General features: G+C 44.9%; 2 protein-coding genes across 10 annotated transcripts in view; both read right to left on the bottom strand.

Moving 5' to 3' along the window:
- Positions 1–610: 610 nt before the first annotated feature.
- On the bottom strand, positions 611–10,235 carry LOC118210208 (interleukin-1 receptor accessory protein). Of its 3 annotated transcripts, XM_035386206.1 has the most exons (13): positions 10,096–10,235; positions 9,668–9,783; positions 7,507–7,620; positions 7,011–7,096; positions 6,097–6,358; positions 5,650–5,842; positions 5,191–5,359; positions 4,338–4,409; positions 3,500–3,626; positions 3,239–3,387; positions 2,053–2,196; positions 1,358–1,501; positions 611–1,050 (listed from the first exon to the last, which is right to left on the bottom strand). In XM_035386206.1, coding segments are annotated over exons 3-13 (1,752 nt in total). In that variant the 5' UTR covers positions 7,509–7,620; positions 9,668–9,783; positions 10,096–10,235; the 3' UTR covers positions 611–646. The 3 variants fall into 3 exon arrangements, with proteins under 3 accessions (XP_035242097.1, XP_035242098.1, XP_035242099.1); XM_035386207.1 differs by having other exon boundaries at positions 7,507–7,561; positions 9,668–10,213; XM_035386208.1 differs by lacking the exon at positions 611–1,050 and adding an exon at positions 1,059–1,198 and having other exon boundaries at positions 1,301–1,501; positions 9,668–10,213.
- Positions 10,236–11,941: 1,706 nt separating this feature from the next.
- The window catches only part of LOC118210219 (fibroblast growth factor 12-like), a 42,695-nt gene continuing 37,275 nt past the window's right edge, over positions 11,942–17,361 (bottom strand). For all 7 annotated transcript variants that reach the window (XM_035386231.1, XM_035386232.1, XM_035386230.1 and 4 more), the window contains 2 exons: positions 14,618–14,816; positions 11,942–14,090 (listed from right to left, as the gene is read on the bottom strand). In XM_035386231.1, coding sequence (XP_035242122.1) covers positions 13,960–14,090; positions 14,618–14,816 — 330 coding nt within the window. In that variant the 3' untranslated portion in view covers positions 11,942–13,959. The remainder of the gene's footprint in view (positions 14,091–14,617; positions 14,817–17,361) is intronic.

Genomic DNA, 17,361 nt, shown 5'->3' with positions numbered 1-17,361 from the left:
TCTGTATTATTTTTTTGCTTTCTAGTGCATAAACATGAAGAATGCTGATCATTCAGAATTTTCTTTCCCTTTGCTTAATGCCTTGTGCCACCTTACCATGAAGACCAAAAAAACCAGACAGAACAGTTTAAGATTTTACTTAAAATATAATTCAAATATAATAGAAAAGGGTTCTTTCATAAATATTCTCCTCAAATCACCATGGCAGTATGTGCATCATGAGTGTGTTGCCAGTGTGTGTGTTGTCAGTGTGCATGTGTTCCCGGTGTGTGAGTATTGTGTGTGTGTGTTGTCGGTGTGTGTGTTGTCAATGTGTGTGTGTTGTCAGTGTGTGTGTGTTCTCGGGGTGTGAGTGTTGTCAGTGTGTGTGTGTGTTCTCAGGGTGTGTGAGTGTTGTCAGTGTGTGTGTGTTCTCGGGGTGTGAGTGTTGTCAGTGTGTGTGTGTGTTCTCAGGGTGTGTGAGTGTTGTCAGTGTGTGTGTGTTCTCAGGGTGTGTGAGTGTTGTCAGTGTGTGTGTGTTCTCAGGGTGTGTGAGTGTTGTCAGTGTGTGTCTGTTCTCGGGGTGTGAGTGTGTTCTCAGGGTGTGTGAGTGTTGTCAGTGTGTGTGTGTTCAGGGTGTGTGAGTGTTGTCAGTGTGTGTGTGTTCTCAGGGTGTGTGAGTGTTGTCAGTGTGTGTGTGTTCTCGGGGTGTGAGTGTTGTCAGTGGGAGTGCGCTGCATTCCTCAGTGAGTCCAGTCTTCCTCCTCCTCACAGGAAGCTCCAGCTGCAGCTGCTTCCAGAAGCGCGAGGACACGTCTGAGGACTTCTCCCCCTTCCACCGGACGACAGCCAGGGCCAGGCGGGCCCGGCGCAGCTCCCGAACCCAGCCGTCCCGGGCCAGGGGCTGGTACTGCACCAGGATCACCCGCAGGTCCCCGGCCTGCGCCATGGAGTCCAGCCCCGCCTTCAGCTCCAGCAGGGCCTGGGTCCCCTGCACCATGTAGCGGGGGCTGAGCACCACCATCAGGCAGCGGCTGCGGCCCAGGCAGCTCAGAGTGTCGTCTGTGATGGCTGGGGGAGGAAGGAGGAGGGCATTACACAACACCGCACTCGCGCTGGTACTGTTACTCTCACTGGGCCTCGGGCACAAAGCTTTCCCGAAATTATTCTTACTTTTGCCCGTAATAATACTGATACAGACACACCTTTACGGTTACACCCACTGTACCTAGTACACATAGTTGCCTTAACACTAGCACTGTTACATGCTGCTACACACTCCTTCTCACTGTAACACACGCTTCCACAGTGTTATATACACTCTACCATCCAGACTGGCCCATAATCGCTACCCCCTTTGTGGATGTGTCATACTCACTGCCCCCTGGCAGGCTGTCCCGTTCAAAGATAAACACTTTATATCCCAGTTCGTTCTCCAGAACCCTTCTGAGGGTCAGGAGGACAAACTGTTCCTCTTCACTGTTCCTGGCGTAGGAGATGTACACGTCATACTCCTTCCCATCTATGAGGCAGGGTGGGGGGGAAGAGGAGAGAGGAAGAAAAGACATTTTTAATTAATGCAGTTAATTCAATATTTTAATTCAGTTGTTTTCAGCAGTCGAAGCCGGCAGCTGTCACAGCGTCAAACAGATAACGCAAAACCAGGAACATAAATCAGAAAGCCACTCAAATATTTACCCCAATTTCCCTTCATATACAGAGCACAGGTTGTCTTTTATGCACCATCTAACGTCATAGTTCAGTCAGTCAGCACATTTCAATAAACCATTATAACATACAGTGTTAAATAAAGAGAGGGTGATAGTAGAACAAGGAAGGAAATACATATGTATGGTTTTTTTTAATGTGGTTTTATCAAATAAACAAAAAGTGTATTAAGGGCACGATATATTATTGAAGTACATTTGTCTACACAGTGCACACAGACCCCAGTTGATGACTCCCTCATTTTGAACCTTGGAAAAAACAAGTCCATCACCCGTGAAAGGCGGGGAAGAGTGAGGAGAGGACGCTGGGTCAGTGGCACAGTGAACGCGCATGGCGTAGTCCTACCTGTGTCGCTCGCATCAGGTCCACAGTGGGCGCGGTACAACAGCAGCAGCTCCAGCCGAAACACACGATACACCACAAACAGGATCAGCACCAACACCAGAACCGCACCCAGACCGCAGCCCAGCTGCACCGAGGGCGTGTGCGCTGCAGGACACAGCACCGCGGTCAGCATCGCGGCGCGCTCACAGTGCGCTCACAGTGCGTTCACTGTCAGGATGCGTGGGGGGTTCGGACCCAAATGCAGAGGGGGGAAAAACACAACTCCAAAAAGGGTAGGAACAAAAGACTTTACTAAATAAAAAGGGAACACAAGGGAACAAAAGGCCTCGCCGGGCCACTCTCAATAAACAAAGGAAAACTTCAAAAACACAGGGCAACCAAAAGTCCAAAAACACGTGGAAAACAGAACATGGCAGGAACACATGGGGCAGGAACCAGACCAGGAGTATACGCGACAAACACAACCAACAATCAACAAGGCTCCAGCACCTGAGTCCAGGAGAAGGGAAACTTAAATAGACCACGACACAGACGAGACACAGGAGGGCACAATGAACAATCAGGCCACAGAGAGGGAAGGGAAAACGAGACAACCAGCAAACAATAATTGGATAATTGAAAACAATAATACAATTAAACAGGACACAAAACCGAAGTGCCGCCATCTGGCGGCCCAACAAGGAAACACAGACAGGAAAACACAGAACCATGACATTCACAGTGCGTTCACAGTGCACATCAATGCTGCTGTCATTACTGTTTATTGTGTAATGTAGATTCTATGCAGCACATGTCAGTGTACAGTATACAGAGTTGATTCTGTGTGGTGTACAGGTAGTGCTGCTGGCCATATAGAGTTTACAGAGTGGAGTGTTGATTCTGCACACTGTAAATCCTAAACGCCAATCTTACTAAACAAAAGGAGCAATCTTAAAATAATGGAATAATCCCAAAAACTTAAAATAATGGAAAAATGAACTACAACTTGATAAAAAGAGTTTAACTTAAAAGTTGAAGACCGATGAATACTTGAACAGATTGAGCTGCCCTACTCCAATGGCTTAACTGGACTGGTTTCCACAGACCATGTGCAGAGTCAGCGGTAATGGCGGTGCAGTGCAGTGTAGACAGCGCGCAGTGCAGAGTCAGCGGTAATGGCCGTGCAGTGCATGTGCCTTCTCCTCACCCTGTGGCTTCAGCTTGGCTCTCTGGGTGGCGTTGCCCCTGCTGTTCTGGGCGTGGCAGGTGTACTCGCGCTGCAGGTCCGGGGAGCTGAACTTCTGGATGACAAGCACGGTCTTCATGGTTCTGTCAAGCAGATCGTCTTCCTCATAGCTACGGAGCACAGGGGCCCAGGGTCAGACAGGCGAAGGACGGAGGCCAAGAGGCGGGGCACAAGAGAGAGGTAATGAGTCTGTCCGTCTGTCTGTCTGTCCGTCTGTCTCACCTGTCCTCGTTTGTGATGCGCTGATCTGCCAGCTGCTCCGGTCTCCGCCCGTCCACTTCCCACCACACCCGCGGGTCTCCTTCCACATCGTACACCAGCGCTCTGCAGTCCAGCCGGGCAGCGGCCCCTGCAAGCAGCGCTGCCGTAAGTGGGGGGGTCGTAAGGTGGTAAAAAACATAGGGGCCCAAAGCCACAAATTATTTGCAATTTACTTCACACCCACTATGGGGCCCAGCAAATTAGTCTTTCGGGGGGTCCAGAATTCCTGGCTACCCCCCCTGCCTGCTCACAGCTCACATCTGCTGAAACACAGGGAACACTTTCTGCTTAAGTCACCCTATAAAAGACCATGGCATGGCCGGGGACCCCTGTCACAATTAAACGGTTCATTCTTGACACCTTTATTCTACTACAGGGTGTAACACAATGGCTATTTTACAGACTACGCAGAATAAACTGTAATATAGTGTATTGTACACTTTACCTGAGTAGTATTCGGAAGCATGTCTAAAACAGACATCAGGTAAAATGGAATACCAGCTTACAAGGGCAATTAAAAAGCTAAATCAAGGTCAAAACTTAGAAGGTGTACAACACAGGATTTGATTTTAACACTAGCAAAATCCAAAGAAATCATACTCTGGAATGGGTATAATTAATAATAATTTTGATTAATAATCATTAACTAGACAACAGCAGAGACAGAGAGGATGAAGGTTGTGCTTCTTGTCCCTGAGACCAGACACAGTATGTGTAAGTTAGTGAGGAAAACAGCAGGTGAGGCAAATCAGTGCACACCACAAACATGAAGAGAAACATCAGGAGAGATGACACAAACCTAATTTGACCATGTAGAGCTGGTCCCGATCTGGGTTGTATATAATTGGCGTTTTGTCCAACCGAGAGGACGCTGTAGATATCAAAAGGAAAAAAAGTCCCACTGTAGAGTCAAAATTATACAACTAATTCAGCTCTTTTGACTGACACTGGCTACTTATTCACAACTTAAAATACTAAAGGTTTATTTACATGGATTAAAGCTCATTTGTATTGCATTTGTACCCAGAACACCTCTTTTTACTTCAGTCCATGTTCCAGATTTGGGACGGTTCCAGCTCTTACTCAGCACAGCTATCCAGTGATCCTTCTTTGTGGAACAGGGCCCACGAATTAAGATATAGGGTTTTATTTACCCAGCACTGTGAAACCTGACTCAACTCATTAAGTCATCACAGTCTTCAATCAAAACCTTGATAAGTAGAATCAGATGTCTTAGTGCTGGGCTAAAACAAAAACCTGCACCCATTACCAGGCCTTTCTGGATACGACTGGAAACCCCCTGTGCTAAAATAATGCAATACAGGGCTACCCAAACCTGTCCCTGGAAATATACCATTCCGTAGGTTTTCACTCCAACCCTAACAAAGCACACCTCATTCAACAGCTACAGATCTCATTGAGCTGCTCTGTAGTAGAATCAGGTATGCCAAATTAGGGTTGAAATGAACAACAGGGCTGGACAGCCCTGACGTAACGTAACCCTGGCAATAACAGCACAGTTTTACCTTTACATGGCTTGGTCTGGGAGAGAGAATCAGGACAATCTGGGGCCACGCCTACTAGTTACTACCTACAAAACTGGGTTCCATTACCTAATCAGCTCAAGATTGACAGAATCCATTGATTCTTACACACAGCCCGCACAGTGATCACCCTGGTGAAGTTCAGTTCTCTTCCGCCAGACTGGTAGGTGACCACGCAGGTATAGTTCCCCTGGTACATCTCAAGCATCGAATAAATGGTGAGAGTGTTCTTCTTCACCTCCCGGTCAGGATGCCTAGCTGGAATCACGTTGCACTTCTGCAGCACAGAGAAAGGGAAGAACACAGTCACTGATTATCAGAGAGGCTGAAACACAAGGTGAAATAGAACCTGATAGAGTGACGACCAGAGATAGACACACAACCCAACAGATGCAAATACACCCAGAAAGAAACAAAAACCCAGAATGAAAAGTGGTAAACACAATACACAGACAGAGGAAAAGAGAGGAAAACAAACAAAACTGAAAAAGACGGATGAAAGTGGGTGAGTACAGCAAACAGCTGTGGACAGGTGAGCACAGACGTGGAGATGAGCAGGAAACTCACGTGGAACCAGCGCACATGCGGGTCTTTGTGTGAGAGCCGATACTCCTGGATGTCAGGGCAGTGGAGTGTTTTGTCTTCCTCCAGAGGAATCTTCACGTGGTGGGGATCTGCGGCTGCCTCAGTCACGCACACATTGCCCGGTCTGGGGAGCACCTCCAGCCGCACGCCCATCTTCACACACAGAGTCCCATTTCTGTTGGAGAGGAAAGAGGGTTGTCCCAACATCTTACCCTGCTGGTCCCGTATTCACTTCACATACGAAGCCTCACACCTCAGTGTACATTTCCCTTTCAGCCATTTTGATTGGTAGCTCATGATTTATTATGACTAATCAATAGTAACTGAAGTTCAGATATCTCAGTCAATGATGTGACTCGTAACTTGCTGTGTGATCGGTCATGTAGCTCTGTGCTTGAGGTCCTATGCAGTGCGCATGCAGCTCTGTACCTCAGCGCACAGACGTAGCGTCCTGCGTCCTCAGCGACAGCCGGCTCGAACCACAGCCATTCACTCTCTGCGCTGATCCTGTGACCTGGGAGGCTGAGATTCACCGGCTGCCCCAGGACCTGGCCGGGCTGGACCCGGTACCAAAACAGGCTGTAGCTGGAGACACTGAGGTCGTGGAAAATCGGGCAGCCCAGCCTGCCGACCTCACCCTGGTACACCCGCACCACACCAACACGTGTCACGCCCAAATCACGGCACTGAGCTGTAAGGGAATAACACAGAGGTGAATCACAAACACACACACACACACACGCGCACACACACTCTCAAACATACAAGACTCACTAACACCTACTCACACAGACTAACACACACATGCATGTATATTTACTCACCCACTCACACACACACAAGCACACAAGCACACACAAATTAATTCACTAAATAACTTTCACAAACATACAGAAAATCACTAACACACAGGCAATTACATACTCACACTTACATGCACATAGAAACAAACAATGTTAATAGCACAGGGCTGAAGGTTGCTTATTAGAGTAGGACTTGGCTGTCAGTAGGGAGGACCCCTGATCTCATGAGGGAGCTGCTTCTGCAGGAATTATTTACCAGGAACACCATTTAATCATGGAAAAGAGCTACAGTAAAAGTACAATTTCTGCTGTTGGCTTCCAAAAGAATTTGACATCACTGTCTGGCAGTCCCTCAACTTCTCATGGACTCGATTCCCCAGAGTCCTGAGGGTTCACTGTACCTCTAGAAACTTCTGGCCGGGTCTGTGCAGTGCTCTGCTCCCTACATGACCCACTCAGGCAATCATCAGCCAGAATGGGAAATGAAGGACACAGTTCAATCACAGACATTTCAGACATGTGGTCAAGGCCGTCTCTCACCTGACTGCTGCGTGGGCGTGGCCTCAGAGGCTCCTCCTCCACCCACCACCACAGAAACAGTAAGGAGGACAGCCAGGAGACTGGGCCTGGGAGAGACAGAGGAGGACAAAACAAAGAGAAAAAGAGCTGAAGAGAAAGGAAGCAAGAATGTGACATTATCTTCCTCGCAGTCTTAGCTTCTCAATGGATGTGCACTTCATATTTTTATCCGTATACAAAACTTAGCAGTGGACGATATTAACTTACAGCAATATTGTTAAAAAATCTGTGGGAGGTGTCATTAGAAAATGGAGAGACTGACATCCAGGGCTTTGCCATTAAAAAGAGATGAGCAGGCCTAATAATTCTCATATGGTGAGCGTTCCTGTTCCCTCTTGTACATGCTATAGACTATGCTTAAACTGATCGAAAAAGTGAGACGATGATTATGTACTTTATATACAGCGTACTCAATATATGGCAGCCTAAGCCAATTCGAAACGCTTGCAGCACTTACATTCTCAGTCATCCAGCCGGTCCCTTGGTCTCCCGCGCCGAGCTTCAGGAGAAGACTGAAGGAGGGGTCAGACAGAGAGGAATGCTGGGTGACGGGAAGCGGCGTCATACACCACTGTCAAGTATAAAGTACAACTGTTTATTCATTTAGGTAGAACGGGTTGTTACCACAGAATCACTGCAGGGTAAAAGTAGGGTGCTGATTATTCTGAAAGGGTACCGACCGACGGCCTGTATAGGGCCGGAGCGGTGCCCTTTGTTCCTGTTCCTTTTTAGGTAGACTCCCGCAGTTTAGTTTATAGGGCTGGGAAACATCTCAGAGTCAGATATGGAACAGAATGAAGATGGGGGGGGGGGGGGATGATTGGAAGAAAGGAAGGGAAGTTGGATAAAAGTAAGCAGCAAGGGGATAAGAAACGAGGGGTGAAGAGAGTCAGAAAGGGAGGCAGCTCAGGACCTGAGTCAGGAGAGACGGGCAGTGACGGAGCGGAAAGTGAGAAAGATGGAAGTTCAGAGAGGTACAATGTTGTGGTGAGATTTGCTGAGGAGGGGGGAGTTGTGAAAATTAGTCCGTTGAAATTGTCAAGATCGTTAAAAGATCAGGTTAGGGAAATAAAATTGGCAAGAGTACTCAATGACGGTAATTTGCTGATAGGGTGCACAGATGAAAAGCAAATGAACAAAGCTAAGCAGATGAAAAATGTTGGAAAGTGCAAGGTGGAAAAAATTGTGAGAGTTGGAGAACAGAAAGCCAGAAGAGGGTGTAAAGGACTGATTACAGGTGTTCCACTGAGTATTGAGTTGGAGGAGCTTCAGGAAAACTTGAAAGGGCGAGAAATAAAAATAGTGAGTGTTAAAAGGATGACAAAGGGAATTGAAAGGAAAAATAGTGAAACGGTCCTGGTGGAGTTTGAAGGTGAGGTGTTGCCAGATAGAGTGTGTCTGGGATTCTTGAGCTATTTTGTGAGGGTATACATTCCCAAACCATTGAGATGTTTCAAATGCCAAAATTGGCCACATAGCTAAGTTTTGTAAAGAAAAGAGGAGGTGTGCATGGTGTGGAGGGGGTCATGAATATGGAGAATGTGGAGAGGGGGTACAACCAAAATGTTGCAATTGTGGGGGTGCTCATAGTGTGCCATATGGGGGTTGGGCAATAATGAAGCGTGAGTCAAATATCCTGGTTTCTTACAGATATATACAGATGGGTCAGTGGATCCGGAAACGGGTAAAGCAGGGTCGGGCTTTGTAGTTCCTAAAAGTAATATTTAAGTATGTAAACGTACACCAGATAATCTGGGAGTATACACAGTGCAAATGTATGCGCTGTTGATGGCATTACAATGGGTGGAAGAGACCAAACCAGATAAGGTAATATTATGTTCTGATTCAAGTTCAGTCCTTAAAAGTATAATATCTTTCAGGTCAAAGTGTCGAGAAGATTTATTGTTTAAAGTTCTCCAAGTGCACAGTAGAGTAATGCAGAAGGGTATTGAAATAAAATGTATGTGGGTACCAGCACATGTTGGGATCAAGGGAAATGAAGCTGTGGATATATTGGCCAAGGAGGCTTTAGCAAATGAGGAGATACAGGTAGCAATTCAAATAAATAAAGCAGAAGCAAAAGGTGTAATATGGAAGAAAGGGATACAGAAATGACAGGAATGGTGGGATAAAGACATGATAGGTAGGCATCTATACCAAATTCAGAATAAAGTTGATGCAAAAAGACGAGCGCATTATTGGAAACAGGAGAGAGGATATCATCATTACAAGGTTAAGACTGGGACATAGTGCATTAAATAAAACATTACATTTAGTTGGGAAGCACCCTACAGGTGTGTGTGATTACTGCCAGGTAGAGGAGACTGTGGAACATGCTATAATCTATTGTAGTAGGTACCAAAGGGAAAGGGGGAGTATGATGGAGGAGCTGAGAGAGGTGGACATAGAGGATATGACTCTTAAAAAAATACTTAAAGCAGTAGAGAACAGCACGGGAAGAAGGATAATTTTTAATTTCATAAAGAAAACAGAACTATGGGAAAGGATTTAAATAAATGTTCAGAGACACACAGTAGGTGGCGGTAATGCAACAATACTGGATGCCAACAGCCGTAAAAAGTTAACAAGAAGAAGAAGAAGAGACATCGTGGTCTTACCAAAAATTTAGCAGCCAATCCCTCGTTGTACGCTAGGGACGAGGAGTCTCTGGACGCTTTGAAAGTTGAGTCGATGGAAGAATAGCCCTTGTGCCTCAGTAGTTTGCCTGTCCGACCTAAGATAACGTTACATATTCAATTTAAGTCTCTGTTTGTAAACATTCTTATGCCGTGTTGTATAAAATAGCCTACTATAATTCGACAATGGAGATGTAAATTCCTATTTTACAATTTGTTGCTTCCTCCCATTGGAAAGGAAATAAACCAGCAGAGTTGTGCAATATTTAGCCATCGAAATCGTATATAAACTGTAGCCGTTGCAACATCGCATGGGTACTACGTACTATGAACATTTTTAACCGAGCCTTATACAGAACACAAACACAACTAGCTACAGTCCAGTCTAATCGAAAGAAACCATGACCCACACTTCGCATATGACATGCGTGTATCTGGATTAATGCATTAGGCTTGTTTCAGATGACTTTCGGCTCGCCTCGAAAACAGCTGGCTAATCACAAATTTAGTTAAACTCCGCGGTAAACTCCGCCTACGGGAAATGATACATTTCCGTTTCAACATCCGTGGAAAGTACATGGGGTCGTTATCAGATCTAGCTGCATAGCTTAATGAAATATACATGAATTTAAAAGAAAAATACGTAACAAAAGCAATCAGTAAATATATAACAAGGTAACGCATTTATGGTGAAATACACTGCAATGTAGGCTATCTGAAATGCATAGGAATATCAACTGGAATAATATACAACTGCATTTGTTGCGCGATTGTTCTGGATTATATAAATATCATTGATCCTTATATAATTAAATATTTTTGCGACCTACCAATGCATAATTATGAAACTGTGACGAGAATTAAAAGAGAGTTTAAAGCACTGTTGTGTTTTAACTTTATGTCGGTTCATTCGAGGCGCATTCAAAATAACCCTGTATACTGCCTGTATTGCATAAGAAAAGAAACGTGCCATTTCCTATTTTCTTCCGCGATCTGTTCCTATGTCATAAAGAGTCCTTTTGTACTGAAGTAATGAAAAATGTATAAACTGCTTGCACTTAAGAGAGTAACTGCCAGATCTTTGAGCAGGAGTGTGTACTCCCATCTTGCTCTTTGCAGTTGGTCCAGGCTAGTTGGATGTGTATTGTTCTGTAGCCCACTTGTGTTCGTCGGCTGAATAACTTGTTATATTGATTCATTTATTACCCTTACCTAGAGCTATATCTCTCCCATCCTTAACCAACTGCACCAAGTCTAGAACTGAATCTGTATGGAGACATTCGAAATGAAATTATATTTATGATATTTATGTATGCCTGAGTACTGCTAACTGAATCCTGTAAGACTACACTAATATAACCAAACTTCCCCCCTACAGCTAGGTTAGTCTACCTTACTCCTACTGACTTTTTCATTTGTGTGTATTAACAGTGTAGTACAGCTAGCCATCTGACCACTTAAAGACAAGACTCACTGCTTCAGGACATGTCCTAACCTAAGTGGGTGGGTCAAAGGGAGTGCACATGTGAGTGGACATTTCTAAAGGCTGCTGCATACCACCCCAAAGTCTCACTCACTAGTACCATCTTCTCATCTCCAACATACTATATTCTAACTTTCCAATAGACTCAGAACTCTCTCACCTTACACCATTCCTGTTCCCTGTATGTGCTATCACACTCTGATCTCCCAACCTTCTGCAATCTCATATCCCCATTATGTATGAACGTATTCAGACTTTACCTCATATTGTCCCCTTCCAATATCCCCTCCCAGTATATTCAATATACTACCAAACTTACTAGCATGGTCTCAAATGCTGTAACACTTCAAGGTCATCACACAAGGTAGTTCTGTGAAGGAGAGGCCTCATCTGGCACCTTGCCTGCTCATTCAGGCAGATATAACAGCACCAGACTTACCTGATTAATCACAGGTGAGCCATCCATCAACGCTATCCATCAAGAGTACATGCAGTCAGGTTTTGTGTGACTTGTCACTATAATACAGTCGGATATGTGTGTGTACTGAGTGGGAAAAGTCAGTTTGTGTCTCTGGGTGAAAGTTGAGACTGAGAGTAATTCTCGGGGTGTGTCTGTCTGGGGAGGGCATTTATATACTCTATTGTGTGCAGATGTCTGATGGTGTGAGGTGAATGTCTGCGTGTTTTGTGAAAGTGTGTTTGTGTGCGGGGGCGTGTTTGTGTGTGCACGTTTGTGCATGCTTGTAGCCAGAGAGAAGCAGCATGGAGAGGCATTTTTTGTATTGTCCTTTTTATTTTTAAATGATCTTTTCATTTGGCCTATTTTCAATGTATTTTTCTGCTTCATATTTCATAATGCATATGAAGGTGTTTCTTAAAGGTGCAAAAATCAGCAAGCACAAATAAACAGTTCAGTACCCCCAGATGCCAAGCCCCCCATCTTACCTTCTAGTGAAAGGGTGGAGTCAGTGCAGAGTCCGTGTCATACACACACAGTGCACACCATCACTTTCACTGGCCAGCAGAAGCACACACTGCTGTCCTGGCTCCACAGATACACCCCCTCCTCATTTTTGGCCAATGAACTCTGACTTTGACCCTCACATGATTATGACATGGCGTCACTCCCCCAATGGAAGACTTTCAAAGACATTACAGACACTTGTGAAAGAAGCCATCATGTCCTTAATGAAGTTAATGAAATACACAACATAGCTTGAATTAAACCAGGGAAAAATCTGCTGAGGCCAAGCAAGTCCTGATACACCTCCTTTAAATCTCTCCCAGTGTTGTGTAGAATGATTTTTACAAGCAATTATTATGCAATGATAATGATTAGATCAGTTAAAAATCTTGGTGATTCAGTCCAACACCTTTAGGGAAACACTTTTTTTAGTATAGAGTGCATGCTGTAAAAATCTATCTTCGATCTTTACGTTATGGGGGTGCTTCAGTCTTATCATCTGTGGTCACTTTCAGCCTACCCAGTTGAAACAGCGATTAGTGTTTACACAATGCCTGCTTCAAACAAATGCTGATGACCAATCAGGCTGATTTTAGGTATAACAGAAAAGATAGACAGAACTCTTGGGTTGATCACAATCCATTCCATACAACTGCCTACTTTATACACTAGACTGACCGAGAGTCAGCCATATCTGCTCCATAAATCCAATTTGTACCACTTTCCTTTAAAATAGAACTTCCTTTCTGAAGGTGAAAAATGTACATTCTATTTCCAGGCTCTTTGCTAAGCTCTTGACTGGAACTCTGTAGTCAATAATTACACCATAAACACTTTTTGAAAAGATCTGGAACTCTTTTAGTTCCACTTTTATACATGCAATCACAGGAGCTATAGAAACCAGGACTGAACTTGCGTCCAGAAAAAATGGCAGACCTGATCTTTTGATTTCATATAATTTGTGACCAAGGCGTTCCTTGTGGAATGACACAATACGATACTATGACATGTCCCTCCCTCACAATTGATTTTTGTGAGTGAGTGTGTTCTCTATGTTATTGATCGGATAGAATTTTGGGGCGAGGCATCTGCAGACAGAAAAAAAGAAGGCAACAAATTGAGAACCTCTTTTATCCCTTTTTAGCATTGCATATGGCTGTAGCTTTCATGGGCACATGTGCAGAGGCCTCTCCAGTTCCCATGATCCTTTGCAAGACCCAGGACATGAAATCCCCATCGAGAGACCACTGTCTTGGAGAAAGCATCTTTGATCACACATATCTAAGAGAGTTTATGATTACATTACCGGATGGACAGGGAGCTCCCTGACCCCCAGAAAGCCCTCAGGACAGTGTGATTCTATCAAACAGAGAGGCATCTCCAACATCTCCGACTGTTCAGCAGTTATGCATCCTATACCAAAAACTCTCCTAACTGCCCTAAAGTAAACCATAATAATAATGAGAGGAATAAAAGTAATAATGAATAATAACAATATAATTATTAATGATAATAACAACACATATAAGCAGGTGAAAGAACCGTAGCATTCATAAATTAATGCGTGAAAGTCTAACATGGCTTAAAGCTTGTTTGGGAGTTTTAACTTTGAAACACTAATACTGTAGTGAAGAGAGGAACCTTCTGCTGCCACACAGCAGACTTTTGCATAAAATGTAAATTCATGTCCTGATTTCAAATATTTTTCCTTTTTGTCTAAAATATTTCACAGGCAAGAATTCAGTTTTTTGTCTTCTTTTCATTTTTGTTGGAACAATGTGTAAGAAATGAAGGAGTTGGGATCCAGGGTGGTCTTCCAAGGTGCAGCTAAGACCCGTCCTCCTCTGTATTGTCCTGGTTCACCACTTTGCCCCCGTTCATGGTGGGAGTTCCTGAACTTTTCCTGGAGCGCTGCTTCTCTTCAATTTCATGCAGTGATGGCTCCTTGTACATGCAAACTAAGGAAGAGAGGAGACCGGAATATCAACTGCATTTCCACATGATAACGAGGGAGCACAGATACACTAAAGTACCGTAAATATATGGCTATGGCTCATAGTTATGATTTTAGAGAGGGAGCTAAAGGAAGGTTTATGCATCGGATAGGGGAGGAGGGGGTCATGATTCTTTTTTGAGGGCAGTCATGAATCTTGGGATTGGTCCAGAAACAGTACAGCCACGAGGCTCATGAGCCAAGTTTTCGGTAATATGTAATAGCTCAAAAGTTTCTGAGGTGACAGGAAGGCTGTGTGTTGAGTCTTGTCTGTACTGGTGGCCCCATAGCTGTCCTGAACATCAGCATTTACACACTGCTAGGTAATTCTCAGCCAACAACTTGGCAGCAGGACTATTCGTATATTTTGTGTTTGAGGTCAGGGCTAGGAATGTTGGGTTAACCTGGGGGAGGGCCACGGAGAGGGTGGAAGTTATATACCTATAATGCACCTGTTGTTCATTACAGTCTTGTATGTCATATGAGTCTTACCTTCAATAGGTCTGGGAACAAAATGCGAGCAAGGCTTGGTTTTCTTAACCCGGTTCCCCTTCATCACCTGACCATCCTTGGTAAGCCCCAAAAACCAGGCCCTGCCAGACTCGTGCTGCCGGTACACCGTGGACGAGTAGATGACGTAGTAATTCTCAAACACAGACTCCTTGAACTTACACTCCGGAGTGAACACATCCTGGGAAACAGAGGGAGAGATGAGAGCTGTTTGAGCTGAGAGAGACAGAGCTGTCAGAGAGGATGTTCTGAGGTGGTCTTCCCACTGGAGCCCTACAATACACCAGAGTTGCTGATTGCAATGCATTTTTAGACGAGGTGGAAATAGCACCACTGCTCTATTTCTGAGAGTAAGGAGCCAGTGAATGCCCGCTGAAGCTGAAAGAAAGGCCGGTGATGGTGGGCACACCAGAATCAACGTTGTTTTTTTCATCAATTATTCCACCACAGTGTGCGATGCATTACATCTGTATAAACCTGTCAGGTAGGTGTAGAGTGCAAAACTGCAAACTGAATCACCCTCTTTCCCCATCTTATGTCTCTCAGCAGGGGTGCCGATGAGCTCACTCTTAGAATACCAGCAGGAATATAATGTTACATAAAGATTACATAAGTACAGATGAAAGAGAAGCCTGGGCAAAAGAAACACAGGGACCCAGAGAGAAGTGCCGCAGTCACAGGCCCCTCCTACAACTCCAGCACTGAGCCTGGGTTCCAAACCTTTTGCTGCAAGCACCGCTGCCTGTCGCCTGACCGAAGCTTCCCCGGACACTGCTAGAGCGCTGACCAAACTAAGCTGTGCTTAGTACACAGAGGGTCATGGGCTCGAGTCCCAGTTGGTTGGGCTTATATTCCTGGTACTTGTACTCTCCACAGCTCCAGGCGATCAAACACATATTCATCCAGCACAAATCCAACAGCATAACTGGGTGCATGAGAGATTCTATGCAGATACAAATAAAGAAAAACTAGACTGTCTCCTCATCACTGGTGTGTGGCGTGAAGTCATCATGTGATCTGGGCTCTTGGCCCAAATCCTCAGTGAGTGGCAAACCCACAAAAACCACTCAGAGACCTGCTTTAAATGGAGAGGTTTGGTGTTTGGTGTGACATTTTGACACTGCTACTCGCTGTCTGTTTGATCCACCCACACTGATAATTGTTTTTCTGTGCTTATAGCTCAAGCTCAGTGTGAAAACTGGCTTCCATAGCTGTGGGCTTTTTGAGAAGTACTCTGTTTCATTGCTCTGTGGTGAAGCAGATACCCACAATGCCTTGGCATACCGCACAGTCAAACAGAGAGCCAGTCCTTATCAAACATGTAAACCTGATCGATCAACCAATCTCAGTGACACATAACCACTTACAGCTAACAATTTGTTGCTTCCAAACTATCCCCAAATGTTAGGTTGAATATTTTGTCCACTGGTTGTTGGACATCTGTCAAATGTTATTTTTAAGTCACAAGAATCAAGACAGAGAATGACGTGGATTCCAAAGAGCTGAGGTAGTATTCGGGGCATGCTACCTACACGCGCACACACACACACACACACACACACTCACACGCACACACATGCGCACACATACACTCATAAATGCACCCGCACACACATGCGCACACATGCAAACACATACACTCATAAATGCACGAGCACACACATGCGCACACACATACACTCTTACATGCACGAGCACACGCATACACACACTCACACGCATGCAGGCACTCACACGCACACGTTCGCACACACACACACTCGCACACAGGGAGAAAGACATGAAGGTCAATCTCAAAGTATGTGCCGTGTGCACAGAGTGCAGCATTGGGGGGGGGGGGGGGGGGGGGGTTATCTGGGCTCAGTGACAGAGCAGCCCCCTCCTGCAGCTGCACCTCTATGTGCAGGTTGGCGGGTAAGCAGAGTGAGCCAGACCCATCGTAGGCCAGTGGCACCACAGCACGAGAGAGCAGCAGGAAGTCCCAGCTCACCTCTCACCATTCCACCGCAAGTAACAGCGTCACTCGCAGAGTAATAAGCCGCTTCAGATCGCAGCTGCTCAGGGGGAAAACAGGTCGACTGGTCCATCTGACTTGATGCAGAAAATGACTGACAAGTGTGTTTCATAGGTGAGAGGAGTAACACATTTTAGCCAGTGTGAATAAAACCCACGTATGCCTTTCTGCAAAAAGAAATGTTGGTATGCCAAATTATTTTAAATTAGTTTTAAGAATTAGTTTTGTCCAAGAAATACTCATTTTTGCATCCTGCTATCCTTTTTCTTTTGAGAATCAGAGTAATTTTGGAAGCAAACTTGGAAGAAGAAATTTCTTAGCAAGGAGAAGGGGAAATAAGCACATAGGCACTATTTTGGCTCGCTGCAAAAGGGGAAAATAATGCATTTTCCAGTTTTTTTCAGCGTTCAAGGTTAGGAATACATTTTTCAAACTAAAAAAAAAATAAAAGGTGTTTACCCAGCAAACAGTCTTTAAGTTGAGGTGTGTAGGTGGTCGGGGTAAGTGTGCAGGGGTTGGGTTGATGTATGGAGGTGTGTAGGGGGTACAGGTAAATATGCTGGGGTTGGGCAGGCGTGTGGAGGGGTGATCAGGGGTCTAATATTTCATTTTGTCTAAAGAACTGAAACCATTCAGTGTGACAAATATGCACTAATAGAGGAAATCAGGAAGGGGGCAGGGTAATTTTTCATGCCATTGTACGTGCAGAGAA

The sequence above is a fragment of the Anguilla anguilla genome, chromosome 12, assembly GCF_013347855.1.
Source record: "Anguilla anguilla isolate fAngAng1 chromosome 12, fAngAng1.pri, whole genome shotgun sequence".
Taxonomy (NCBI): Eukaryota; Metazoa; Chordata; class Actinopteri; order Anguilliformes; family Anguillidae; genus Anguilla; species Anguilla anguilla.
The sequence above is the reverse complement of the archived record's forward strand: the minus strand, read 5'-3'. Positions and strand labels throughout refer to the sequence as shown.